This window comes from Equus quagga, chromosome 10 (genome assembly GCF_021613505.1).
Source record: "Equus quagga isolate Etosha38 chromosome 10, UCLA_HA_Equagga_1.0, whole genome shotgun sequence".
In the NCBI taxonomy this organism is placed as follows: domain Eukaryota; kingdom Metazoa; phylum Chordata; class Mammalia; order Perissodactyla; family Equidae; genus Equus; species Equus quagga.
This window is the reverse complement of record NC_060276.1, coordinates 29,155,667-29,170,031: the sequence shown is the minus strand read 5'-3', so window position 1 is coordinate 29,170,031 and position 14,365 is coordinate 29,155,667. Positions and strand designations below refer to the sequence as shown.

General features: G+C 39.6%; 1 protein-coding gene across 1 annotated transcript in view; it reads left to right on the top strand.

Moving 5' to 3' along the window:
- Nucleotides 1–264: 264 nt before the first annotated feature.
- Nucleotides 265–14,365, top strand: part of WDR44 (WD repeat domain 44) — a 71,952-nt gene continuing 57,851 nt past the window's right edge. The window contains exon 1 of the mRNA XM_046673893.1: nucleotides 265–724. Within this exon, the coding sequence (XP_046529849.1) occupies nucleotides 648–724 (77 nt within the window). The 5' untranslated portion in view covers nucleotides 265–647. The remainder of the gene's footprint in view (nucleotides 725–14,365) is intronic.

The window sequence follows — 14,365 nt, the reverse complement described above, 5'->3', positions numbered from 1 at the left end:
AGCCCGGGCAGCCCGCCGCCCCTGCGCAGGTCCTAGACTCCTCCCTCCAGGAGGCTTGTCCCCACCCTTCCCGGCTGCTTCCGGCCCTCACCGAATGCCCTCAACGCGCTTGCGCCGTTTTGATAGGCTTCTCGAGTAGAGGAAATCGGAACACTGCCTCTCTGGAACCGCCCCCGCCTCCTCTTCGCCCCGCCCACGCTTTCCCGTCCCCTCCCGAAATCTCGCGAGGGTAGGTGCGCGTCCGTATTTTGCGGGCAACTGGCTCTCCCAGCTGCAGTAATTGCTGCTGCGGGAGAAATCGGAGCTGCTGTCGTCGGCGCGCCCGCCCTCACCCTCGAGGAGAGCCGCCGCCTCTCCTCTCGCTCTCCTTATACACCTATCGCCGGGAGCGGCGGCAGCAACAGTCCCCGGAGCCGCCGCTGCCTCCTCAGGCGGCCGCTCTGCCGGTGGTTCTCACAGCCCGGCAGCTGACGGCGGTCCCCTGCCCCTCACCGGCTCCTCACTCAGATCGTCTGCCCCCTCCTCGTCCTCGCCAGGCACCCCCCCCTCCCCGCGGTCTCGCTGGTGTGGGGGACGACGAGGAGGAGACCAGAGTCACCCTCTCTCCAGGCGACGCCGGCCCCCTCACCCGCGGGTGTGTCCTATAAATGGCGTCGGAAAGCGACACCGAGGAATTCTTTGATGCCCCTGAAGATGTGCACCTAGGGGGTGGCTACCCTGTGGGGTAAGTAAGTGTAGCTCTGGCCCAGGAGCCGGGCGTCCCGGTCCTCCGGCTTCCCCTGTGCCTTCCCCCACCCCCCTCCCTGGTCCCGCCGGGTCCGCCACCGCTGCTCCTCGGGCACTTCAGAGGGAGTCGGGGGAGGGGGAGTCGCCCAATTCGAGCAAGGCCCCTCCTTTCCCTGGCGAACGGCCCAGGGGCGCTCTCGCAGCCCGTTTCTCGTCTTGCCTAGCTTTCTGCGAGGTGTGGGACACCTTACGTGCCTGAGAGCCGGCGATTTGTGTTTGTGGGGTTCAGAGCTTACCTTTGAAACATCCGTTTTGGCCTTGGGTACCATAGATGAAAGGAGCAGTAGCAGGAGAAATCACATTTACCATCTCTTTCTTTTGCCGCTAACTTACCTGTTCGTTTCAGAGGGAGCTGTAACTCTCCCTGTTGGCCGTCCGTCCTCTTCGTTGCACAGAAAGAAGAGGAGCGGGAGAAAGGTTGGGTGTTTACTTAGGAAAGTCCTCTAGCTGATGTTTTATTAAAATAGCACCTTAGCGCGAGGCAAAGGAAATCGCAGACAAGGTTCTTTACCATTAGGAAGAACGCGGTCTTAAAAAGGTAGCCGGACATAAATGTACACAACCGACTACAGAGATACAAACAAGTGCTGAGTAATCTGGTGGTTGGAAGGAGAGCCACAGCTTTGTGCGCTTTATCTAATTCTGCAAGATGTTTTAGTGGTGATTAATCGGGGAGATTCTGAGTAGGAAGTAGCGTAGTTGGAAGGCTTCGCTTGACTGAGACTTCTACTTACCCACTCCTCCACTTTTCAAAGTTGGAATAATGTTAAAAGCGATTTCATCGAGCTCTTCTACGGACTTCTCTGGAACTAGAGGCAGTGAAATATGTTGTCATGCTATAAGACCTTGAGGATTGGTGAAATCTGTATGTTAATGCAAGTCCTAATATGGTTCCAGGAGTCAGCCGCCTTCAATTTTCAAGCTTACCACGTCGAAGAAATACCTCATTTGATGCAAATAAAGTTATCTGTACATTCTAGAAGTCATTGTAAAACCTAATATATATTATATGTGACATGTACCAAAAAAGTTGCAGCAACAAAATCAGAAAGAAATATATGTTGGTAGATCGTTGACGTGCGTGTGTTTCCACCAACCTTCATGTCACTGTTGTGGGGTTTTTGAGTGACAATGGCCGATCCTGAGATGGCAGTGAATCTCCTTCAAGTTCAGTATCTGAAAGAAGTTCATAGCTAGATTGTAGAGGAGAGAAAATACATTTGGATTTCCAAATACTTTGGAGTCCCTTGAAATTAAATTTTCTTGTTGTGGTTTTCCCCTCAAAGTAATGAACTGTCAATTTTGGTTAAATGAGACACCTGATCATTTAGGACTTTTGTGTGTGTGTCTGTGGAGAAGGGGAGGGAAATAACTATCCATGTATATGATTTTAATCAATCTAGAACTATGTGAATATTGTTACTTTTCAATGAATAAAGCAAATTTAATTTTTAAGGACAGTTATATCAGGACCTATGTTAACTGCCTAGTCTATTACCTGGCACAGAGAAAGAACTCACATGTTCATTCCTTTCTACTTCCTTTCTCGGAATTAGCAAATTTAACTTCACACAGTGCTTACTTTGGGAGGCAGTATGCAGAACTTGGAGCTATTTAACTTATCTAAACTGAATGAGTCATTTGGATAGGATTGATAGAGTCACTTCTTCCCTCCTGGCATAATATAGCTTCTCAAGCACTGTGATCCTTTGGTACTTGATGAAAAGTAACAACGTCTCTTGGGACCCAGCATTCTAATTTTAACTCGGACCTGCCCAAATCTTCAGCTTGTTGAGCTGTATGGGTAAAACTGTCCTGTCAGTCTGAATTTCACGACTCCATCCTGTATCAGTGAGGGGATTTGGAAGAGAATTAGACTCATCTGGAGAATTGCATCTGAAAAGAACTAGCAGTACTGGGAGGACAGCAGAAGGTTGGCATCATTAACCTTTTCCCTCTCCTTTGTGAGAAGTTTTGTCATTTGCATAAAGTACCCTGAGGAGACTTGGCTGGGTAACTAACAACCTAGAATTGCAGTGAGAAGTCTTGATTGGTGGAAACAGATGGTGTCACTGGATATCTGGTCATCAGAAATACCTTCTGTCCCTTGATATGAACTGGAGTGGGCACACCATACAATCTCCAAGAGATTAACACACTGAATTTGGGCACTTTAAGAAATGTCCCTTGCTATTGTGTTTTCTCGACTACACAGATCATTTCACCAAATTGTAGTAAACTGAGTAGGCAGTTGAGAATTATCTGGTGTGTTTTCTTAATTAGGAGAATCCAAATACACAATCCATTTCCTAAAATTGACTTATTTCTTCGATTTCCCCTCCAATGGTGTCTTCAGTTTTGTCATTCTACTCTTTGAAAGCAAATTTAGTAAGTTAAAAATCAGCCCAGTTTTTAATGGAAAGGCTTTTGATTCCAATGCAGCCTACTTTTCCACAGTGGCAGATCGTCTCCACTTGCCCAGCTTTGCAGTATACACCACATTTATAATGCTTTATTTTGATTGATATTTTAGGTCAGGTTTCCTTATTCTTACCTCTCTTTTTACATATGAGGAACCTTGGGCTCAAACAAGTTAATGAATTGGCCTAGGAGACACAGCTTCTAAGCTATAGAGCTGGGATTTGAAACCAGTTCTTCACACTTCTAGTCCAGTATTTTTTTCTAGTACATCGTAGCTGTGTGTGTGTGTGTATGTGTATGTAGAGGGTATCCTCCTCTTAAGAGATTCTGGAATAAAATGCTTTAGGACCAGCTTATTGAATTGAACCGATGCATCTATTTAAAACCAGCAGCCCAAACTTTTCAGTTCTCTTGTCTAGAAAGTCCCACTTTTCTCCTTCAGGAATATGTCTTTTGTTTTGTCAAATAGGAGTTTTATTAGATCATATCATGTTACAACTAGAAGGGACATCTAGTTAAACTCCTTCATATAAAATGTTGGGAAAACCATAGCCTGGAGAGAGAAAGTGACTTGTCCAAGGTGCCACAGCAAATTAATGGCAGAGTTAGGACTAGAATCCAGATCACTTTCATAGTCTACTGTTCTTTTTGCTACCATGCTGTCTTTTGATAAAGCAGGAAAGGAGGAGGAAGTGTGGTATAGTAGAAAAAAGCCTGGGCTATGAGTCATTTCATTTCCTCATCTTTAAATTGAGGAGATTACACTCAGAACCCTTCCAACTCTAAAAGTCTGTCATTGTGTTGAGATTTGATAGTGTGCTTTTACTGATAAGCTTTCGTTCTTGGGAAATCTTTCCGTGATTTTTTTTTTTTTTAGTTTAACAAACTTGACGGTGTTAAATATTTAAATTAAATATTTACTGGGTAAATTATATATGGGATGAATACTCCTGCTGGTTGTGTGGATTATACATACACATACTAAAGGCTGGCACTGAGAACATGTTATAAAAATAAATGTGACATTTTGAGCATTCTTTAAGTTTTTTTTTTTTACCAGCAACCAAAATATTTTTGAGGCCTTGGAAGGAAAGACAGAATGGTAACATTTTTATAGTGGGAAGGGACCAGAGATCGTTTAGCCCAGCCCTCGCATTTAACTGAAAGAGAAACCTAGGCTCAGAGAAGGGAAGTGACATATTGCTGACTCGTGGCAGACTCAGAAGTAGAACCCAAGTCTCCTGCTTCCTCGTTTGTACGATGATGTTGCCTTGCCTGTGGAAGGAGGGAAAGTGTTGCTGGGGATCCCTACTCTAGGTTTTTGGCACTTACCCTGTTAGTGGGGCTCCTCAGATGGTCTACTCCTATCAGCTGTGATTCTCTTTCTTCATGCCTTGCTCTCAGAGGATGTTAACTGTTTTAGGATCCTAACTTTTGCCCACAAATTTTCTCCAAGTCAGGATGAAAAACGGTGACAGAATAGCTGATCTAAGAACAGTGGTTGTTACCTGTCTTGTTTTATTTTTAGGAGTCTAGTTAGTGTCAACTGCAGCTTATCATTTTAGGTTGGAGTAATAGTGAAATTTTGATTTTTAAGTCATGACAACGGAGATCACACTATCCCAAAGAATGGTTTGGTCTAAAAGACAAAAAGTTCCACAGTTGCCTTTGTTGAAAACTCAGCTTCTCACTTTACTCAGGCATCAGAAACATTTCTCCCTGAACTGAAAATTGATACCAGTTTCAGTAAAAAAAAATTTTTTGCGATTTGGGTTACTTTAGGAAAAATTCCCTAAAGGTGGCCGTTCCTGGGTTGGCATTTAATTATAGATTATATTTAATCATGGATTATATTTAATTGCTGTTGGCTTTGATGATTGATAGAATATTTGTAAATGCTGTTTTATTATACCCATGTAACATCATATTGAAGTAGAGGAAAAACCTACATATTAATTAGTAAATCCAAGTTCTAAATTTAGTGGCCTCCAACTGTCATTTGGTGACTCATGGAGATAAGACAGTCCTTAGCAGTATAGCAGTTGGGGGGCTCAATTTGAATCTGTACCAACTCTGTAAATTGAAAACTCTGTTCTTGTGATAACCTACTTCATAAAATAGGGTAGATAAGATTTGATCTTTAAAAATGTTAAAAAGCTAGATAGTTTAGAATGTTGACAGTTCAGTGGTGGTCCTACAGGACAGAACATGATTTCTAATTGTTGGTATTTGAGACTTACTGTGTAACCTTCACATTGCACAACAGTTCGTGTGTTCTCTTCAGTTCGTTGTTTTAACTTTGACAAAATCAGGTGAATTTACCAGGCAAACCCGTTGAAGAGGCTGTTTGTTTCTTCCTCAGATTCTGCCTGCAATTCTGATAATCACTTCCTTGGGGTACTGTAGGTGGAGGAAGGGAGTGGTCGTTGGGGTGGTGGTGATGGAGCTGGAGGTGGGGAAGGTAGCCCTAGCAGCCTGTGTAGAGACCAGGTTACAAGGCTGCCTCCTGGGGCGTGGATAACTGAGAGACTACAAGTCGAACCATTTAGTATTGTTTTAGATACACCCCTACACAGTGTGCATTCAGTAACGCTTTCTGTAAGAGATTAATAGCCCATAAGAAATACCTCAAACAAAATTTAAAGAAATAAAAATTGTGGGTACTATGTCCCACTGATATTTAACTTGAATTGATAATTAACCTACATTTCTGTTTTCTACCCAGAGCTAAGCTAATTTCTACAAACTTTCACAAGGTCTGTTCCCTCCAGCTGTCAGATATTATTCTGCTAACCAGCTAAAGCTTTAATTGGGTGCTTTCCTTATTCTTCAGAGCAGGACCCTATTTGTTCTCTTGTTTCAAACTGAGCAGTCTTTGTGTTAGTCTGTCATCTCGTGATTCAAAATTGAGGAAAAAGCACATAACACATAATGTGAGCCTCATACCTAATGGCAACCCCGATGTTTTTCCCCAGTCAGTGTACAAATTTATCTTGGTTACTATAGCAACCAGCCTATCAGTTATTCTTCTAGCTCTTTTGCCTTCTCTCAGATGCTGGGATTACCATATAATCAAGTTCTGCTAAAGCTCTTCAGGTCTTAGCATTTTATTACCAGCTACAGCTGTCTGGCAGTTTACAGTTTGGCATTCCATCAGGGTCAATTGGTTTTAAGTCCACAAAGCCTTTTTGTCTTCAAATATTTTAAACATACAGAATTTAACAACACGTTTAGGCAACAATTTCATCATACTAATTTTCTCAGTTCCATTGTTCGTCATTGTCTTGAAGATTGAATGCATTGCATCGCTGATATCCAATGGCCATCCCTTTGTAATATCAGCTAAAATAAATTTCAAGATGAAGAGTGACCATTTAGGAAATATATGTGCAGATATGATTTTAGGCTCTGTATCATCACAAACTAACTGAGGTAACTTAAAAGCACCTTGGTTCATCAGCAAGTACCAAATAAATAATCTGGCTCCTAACAAAGATAATTTTTGTTGGTTGTAAAAAGAATGTTTGGCCTTTATATTCATTCTAATTTGAGAAAACTTTTAGAAATGTAATAGGAAAGGTTATCTTTCTTTTGCAGCCTTTGAATAAGTGGGAAAAGAAAAGACTGAATGGTTGTATGGGTCTTTATTATAAGTCTTTCTATTTACTTGACAAATACATTTTTTCTCTCTTAAAAATCTCAGAATTCCTATAACTAAAATAGTTTTAAATTATAAATGTTTACTTGTCTTGCTAAAAATAAAGATATTGAAGAAATAGGAAATATAAACTCAGTTTATATTATATATTAGTGTTTGTGTTAGTAATTGTTTTTGGTGCTCATCCTTGTTAATATTGTATAGGGTAGTAATAACTTCTAAACGTGTACAATCCCTCGGGTTATCTGAATTGAAGGTAGTTAATCTGTTAATGATTTAGCCAATATTAGTGTCCATTTCTGTAGATGACAATGACATAAGTAATATCTTTTTAAAAAATCAAAGTAGAATTTTAGTCTTAATATACTGTGTGTACTTTTCAAAAAGTGTTTATTTTTCTGAATTAGAACATTATGTAGTAAGCTTGTAAGTTTGTGAAATGATTAAATTAAATCTTCCTGGCTTGAATTTTTATTGAAATCATGAGTTGAATGGTTTCATTTTAAGACTTAGTGTATCCTATTAAAAACTGTGGTTAAATTCTGACAATGCCCCAAGGAGAACTTTATTTTAATTGCACAAATAGACTTAAGAGCAGAAGGAGTTTTACTTTCTCCACAGGGCCCTAATCCTTAAAACTTTAAAGAAGAAGAGAGAGGGGAAGGATAAAACATTTTAAAAAAATGCAAAGGGTGAAGCATAAAATTTTTGGAAGCTTCTGACAGAAAACTTTAACAATATTTTCCAGTAGACAGCGTGTACAGAGCAAGCCATACCTATATAAAACCTACTTGACCACTACTAATTATAATAGACTATTCCAGTACAAACTCATTGAACCATGGGCATTCTTATGAACCACAGGTCAAGCTTTCTAGAGAATGAATGAATAGAATGTAGAGCTGTATTCAAACCCACTTTCTCAGGAGCAGGCATCCTGGTTACTAAGTAGGCTCAAGAGAAGAGGTTGGCAGTGTTCTTTCCGGCATTGCTCTTGAACTGGAAAGACTAGCCACGGAGGAGCTTCATATCCATAGTGTTCTTTTAAATTTGTTCCTGAAAGTCTTTATTTAAATTGGAAGACTGAGGGAATCATCTTTCTGGTTTAGCAGTACTATTAACAATTTGTGTGTTTTTTAAAAATATCTATTTTAGATATGCTTATGTACGCTTGTCAAACTGAAATGGCAGGTGGTTTGAACGTTTTCCCCAGCCCCAGTTTCAGCCCATTCACCCACAGCTTTCTCCTTCCCAGCTTACCTAATGTCATTAGTAGAGAGATTCCCTGGCACAATAACTCATTGTCCCTTACAACTGACAAGGGGCAGTAATGGATGAAATATAATGGTTGGGTCTTTGGGAAAGGAGTAAGGGAAAGATGGGTTAAATTGGATATAGTGGATGCATTGGTAAGTGGGAAAGGTTAGCGTCACAGGTAGGGGTAGGTTATTGGGTTTGTCAAAGTTAGGTGAGCAGAATGAATACATAACTTGATAAAACTAGTACCTTTGTGAGTGAAAGTGAGTAGGTTTGTCAATATTTTGCAATTGGTATTTTATCTTTATTGGACTGGCTTTAGAGATTAAGGCTAGTGACTAAGATCAGTCTTTTTTCCTTTAAGTGAACTTTACTATCCCTATTTTGTCCCTGGTCATAGCTCTTGGCTGTTGACTTTTAACCTTTGCCTTATTTCCCAGCATTGAGAGATGTCCACAGCTGATGTGTAGCAGCAACAAAAGGTTTAGGTGGCAATAGGGATGGTGAGTAGGCATGCTCTGTGCTCTTCCACTTCTCCTCACAGTTTCTTCTACTTTTGAACTTCCTGGTTCTCTCAAATTCCCCATCCCCTGCGGGCAAGCACACACCACTTACTATATGAGTAAAGAGGGAGGGAATGGAGGGGGCTGAGGCAAGGACAGTGGTTTGGATTTATGGGACCTTTGTGACTTGGGGACATCCTGTACTCAATAAATAATTAAATGTTAACAGTGAAGCTTTGGGAGATGTTGCCAGTTATTCTGCAGTTGTATCAGTTCCTTGTTGCCAATTTTTTTTCCATTTTTTCCATCGTTCACAATAAGAAAGAAGTGTTATAGTCCTACGTGTTGTTACATGTAAAGAATGATAATCCCATACTGTCAGCTAATGTCTTGGGCATTAGGTTTCAAAGTGCTTTTACTCGTGTTATCTCTTCTGATTATCCAGCAGTTCTGTGAGATAAAAAGACAATTTTTGTGAGATAGATAGGACAATTATTATCCTAATTTTGCAAATAAGAAAACTCAGCTCAGGGTGGATAAAGGACAGCCAGCAAAAATGGAACGTCAGGGGCGGGCCTGGTGGCGCAGCGGTTAAGTGCACACGTTCCACTTTGGCTGCCCAGGGTTCGCCGGTTCGGATCCTGGGTGCAGACCACTTGGCAAGCCATGCTGTGGCAGGCGTCCCACATATAAAGTACAGGAAGATGGGCACGGATGTTAGCTCAGGGCTAATCTTCCTCAGAAAAAAAAAAAAAGAACATTACTCATTTGTGGTGATTAGATGATGGTTTTGAATGGAGATATAAAACATTAGATTCCTCCCTATTTTCCTTTTGTAAACTATAAACATGTCAGATGTTATATTGTAAATGTGAAGTATTAAAGTGATGAGGCTAACTCTCCTGCCATTTGGGTATGTATAATTTACTGTGTAAAACGATGAAAAGCAGTATTTTTTATGCTCTTCTTTTTAAGCTTTGACAGAATTGACTATAGTACGGTAGCTAGGTCACAAAATGACCTTGCTACTGAAAGAGCTGGAATCCCAGACACTGCTAACTGCCTTTCACAGGGTATGTTCTTTGTTCCTAAGGGAAAACCCCTCAAGAAGTGAGCCACTGCTGATTTGGGCTTCTGTGCCCCAGAAAGTTTTGATCCCAGATTTCCTTTTTCTGTAATTGCTCTGTAGGTTGTTGTCAGTTGTTTAGTTAGGCCACAGTTGTTGGGTTTTTCTGTTTGATTTTTTTTTTTTTTTGGTATAACTCTGATTCATGTTTTTGGCTACAAGCCACTAATTAGAAACACAATGTTTCTTTCTTTTTTTTTCTTGCCCTTCAGAGTTGTTTTCTAGCAGTCACAATGAATGCATGTGGTAGCTATTAATATTTTGCACCTAATCAAACGTCTATTGGCTTTCAAATTTATTTGACATCAAATATTAATGGAAAAAATGTATTCTCAGTAGTTAGGTAAATAGAAAAATTACATTATCAGTAGTTACTATTTAAGATGTAAATAAGGTTGAGGAATCTTTTTTGTAATAAACAACTTGGCTTACAGAATGTTTTATGTAGGTAAACATTCTAGGTAATTTGAGATTTTTCTAGAATATTTATCAAGTCTTTAATACATGTTTCATTAAAGAATGCAGAAGTAGAAATTCAAATACATAAAGCATAGAATTTATAAAGTACTTAATATTAAATCATACTGAAATATGTTCAGTTTTCTATTGTTATGATATTAAGGGAGAACATGAATAATTAAAAACTACCAGTTACACCAAAACCTCAGTTCAGTCATTAGTTTACATCTTCCTTTCCCATCAAACCTTTTATCAGAGATAACAGTAAATGTTTTATTAAAAGATTTAAAAAACAAAATAAATGATTTGATTTTTGTTCCTCTGCTCATCTTTGGTGATGAGCAGTGAACTCAGAAGGAGAAAAGTGAAGAATCTCAAAGTGTGAATAAGCAGTTCACTGATAATAGAATTGATTTATTTAAATTTTGGGGTTTTTTTCTTTTTAATGAGAAGATTTTTAAAGATTTTATTTTTTTTCCTTTTTCTCCCCAAAGCCCCCAGGTACGTAGTTGTATATTCTTAGTTGTGGGTCCTTCTAGTGGTATGTGGGACGCCACCTCAGCGTGGCTCGATGAGCAGTGCCATGTCCGTGCCTAGGGTTCAAACCAAGGAAACCCTAGGCCGCCTGCAGCGGAGCGCACGAACTTAACCACTCAGCCACAGTGCTGGCCCCATTTTTGGGGTTTTTTTTGAGGAAGATTAGCCCTGAGCTAACATCTGCCACCAATCCTCTTTTTGCTGAGGAAGACTGGCCCTGAGCTAACATCTGTGCCCATCTTCCTCTACTTTGTATATGGGACACCTGTCACAGCGTGATTTGCCAAGTGGTGCCATGTCTGCACCAGGGCTCCAAACTGGCGAACCCCAGGCTGCCGAAGCGGAACATGCTAACTTAACGATTGGGCCACCCGGCCAGCCCCCAATTTTTTTTTTTAAGATTGGCATCTAGCTAACAACTGTTGCCAATCTTTTTTTTTTTCCTTTTTCTCCCCAAATCCCCCCAGTACACAGTTGTATATTTTAGTTGTGGGTCCTTCTAGTTGTGGCATGTGGAACACCACCTCAACATGGCCTGATGAGCGGTGCCATGTCCACGCCCAGGATCCGAACCAGTGAAACCCTGGGCTGCCCAAGTGGAGTGCGGGAACTTAACCCTTAACCACTCGGCCACGGGCCAGCCCATATTTAAATTTTTTGAAAAGGAGGGTTGTGACAGGTTCTTTAGAGCTCTAATTTTTATATAGGGTGACCTTAGAAGTTATTGGCATTGACTTTTTAAGATTAATATGCCATTGGATGTTTCAGATAACTTACAAAATCATATTACCACATTAACTTGATAAAGCGTCTGTAATATGGCCTGTAGCCCAATATCTTGTTTACTTTTTAAAAAGTAAGTTATAAAGTGATTTAGCATGTTTGCATTTGTATTGACTTCTCCAGGCAGTCAAAAATTTAGTTACCTGTTTCTGTTGCGATTTTACTAGAAATTACTTTAAATAGTTAATACATGTGAGTTTTATCTAACCCACTTTATTGATTGGGACATTGTGATATAGCTACCCTACCCTGGAGTTATTATTTTAATGTGGGTATTTATTGAATGGTTGTAAACATGTGGAGTAGAATGTTTTTAGTTTATAATTCTTAAGTAGGCCCAGGAAACTGATCTATTTTTCTGTTACTTTGTCAATAAATAATTAAACTCTTCTTTTAGGAATATGGCATAAAACTACATGAATTACATAAATCAGTTTTGAAAAATCAAGTTGTCATTTTAGATAAGATATAGTTGCTTAAGGATCCACTTTAAGTGTGTAATTACTTTATGTGTGACTAGATTTTTATTTCATTATAAAGTTTCCTTTGATTTCATTAAAGATCGTTTAAAAATATTGCCACAAAACCTACTTTCAAAAACATAGAGCCGTTGTGCCAAATTTTCTCACCATCTATTTCTATTAATATCATTGATAAAATAGTTTTTAGGTATTTTAGATATATTTTACTTCTTGGCTTTCATAGTATTTAAAACTTAAAATGGTCTTTCAAAGGAAAATAAAAGTAGTAATTCACATCTTGAGGATTCAGTTAATTCCCTGTTAGGTAATTGTTGCAACTATGGTCTCAGCTTTTTGTTAATCTTGTTAATAAACCAGTATTGCCACGTGTCTAGGGAAATTGGAGTGATTCCTATTTTCGACTGCCTAATTAAAACGTGACATTTTAGGTTGTACTAGGAAGATAAGACTTGTTTATGATTGACCTAGCACTTATTTTTTTCCTGCTGTTGCTATACTTTCAGGTTTAGTTGGGATTGTCACTTTTGGTAGTAGCCAACTTAAAATAGGGCTGTGAGCGTGGGCCTGATACTGTCACAAATGATTTGAGTTTGAAAGGCCAGCAGATGATTTTCTCTTAGATCTCGTTTCTTTACTTTGACTATTGTTATTAGGTTGAAGATGCTGCTTGACTTCCCACCTTCTATGGGGGTTTTACACTTAGCGTAGAATCTAGTAAAACTTGCCATAAGAATGTAACTAATTAATCATTATATACGTTTCAATTCCAGCGAACAATACTGAATACCAAATATTGAAAACCACGCACTTAGAGCAAGATTTAAAAAATAAAACAGTATCTTGTTCTCTGAATTTGAACTGTTTTCAGTTTTTGTTCAACCTGGGGTTTTGTTTTGTTTTTGTTGTTGTTTTCCTTCCTGGCCTAAGTGGGGAAAAAATCTTCATGTCAGTGCTTTCTGAGCACCTTCTGATTCCTAGTTTAGACTTAGCACTTTCATGTTGGTCTTAGTTGGCATCAGATCTTCCTATTTCAGCTTGCTAGGCTTTAGAAATCAAAACCCTTTAATTACCTGCTTACTTTAATGGCTGGCTAAAGCCCTATCTATACTCATATCCTGTTCACCTCAAAGACCTTAGAATCCCAGCACCTTCTTTGCACAGGCAAGCTGTTCTTTGCTCTGCTTCATTCAGTTCCTTGACGTACTGCTTAAGCTCGTCTTACATTTATATTTTCCTGCTAGCAGATGCAAAAAGAAGAAGGGGGTAAAAACAAAATCAAGCTATATAGTAATTCTCTGTTAAGCCCTTGGTAGTCACCTTCCTATAAGAAAAATGTTTCCCAAGCCACCAGCTTTATTCTAGCTGAGTCACTCTATACTCCCTCCTTCCATATCTGTCATTGCCCCTTTTTACCTCTTTAGGAGTCTGCCAGGAATTTTGCAACCTGACAAGAGGCTTCTTCAAAGCAAACCACGTTTTTTTCTCAGAGCCTAAAAAAAGTGAGTCCTCTTACTGACAGAAAAAGAAAAGAAGACCTTGTTAGTCTATTTTTCTGTCTTTTGTCCAATTGTTTTGTTATATTCTTTTCACCTCGTATAATGAAAAGTTTGGAAATGGGAATGTTAAGCGTGAGACGGCTCTTGTATTTTATCTTCGTACTTTAGGAGGTGGGTCTTTGAGTTCCTAGTTGTTTAGTTGACTATGAAGCAGGTGGCAAATGTAGGTTTACTTTGCATGCTCCTTCCTCCCTGTTCTCAGAAGGCTTACAGATTGTGTTTGTTTTTCAGATAACCCTCAGGTAAGAGGTAGAGAAACACCAAGCCCGAAAGGCTGAAGGATCGGTCTATAGCTAAAGGGTGAGAAACTAGAGAGGTAGGATGGCTTGTGGAATCTGGCTCTTTGAACCATGGAAATTCAGTGTGCTTTTTAAAAGTAGACTTAAGCACTTGCATCATGAGTTTACATCCTGATTACCCTAAAGCCATAGTGCATGAGTGATAAAGATTTGAGTTTAAAATTGGAAAAGGTGATCCAGTGATTGCCTGTTGAGCAACCACTCGCTGAAGCTCTGAAAAACCAAGTTAGACTTCTACTGTAGTCAACCATGTCGATACCTGATTGCAGACTGCGAAACGTGGCTTTGCAGTAAGCCAGGCAGGGCAAATGCAACTAGCTTCTATTTAGGGAATCTAATCTATACGGGTTCTTAATACACACTTATATTGATTGCCATTCAAATCTAGGAGCTATTAGTGCTTCAGGTTGTGGAAGGATGTTGAGATTATGTATTGACAGAATTGAGATGCAAATTCTACTTCATATTGCAGAAGGCTCATCAGTTTTTTGATTGATA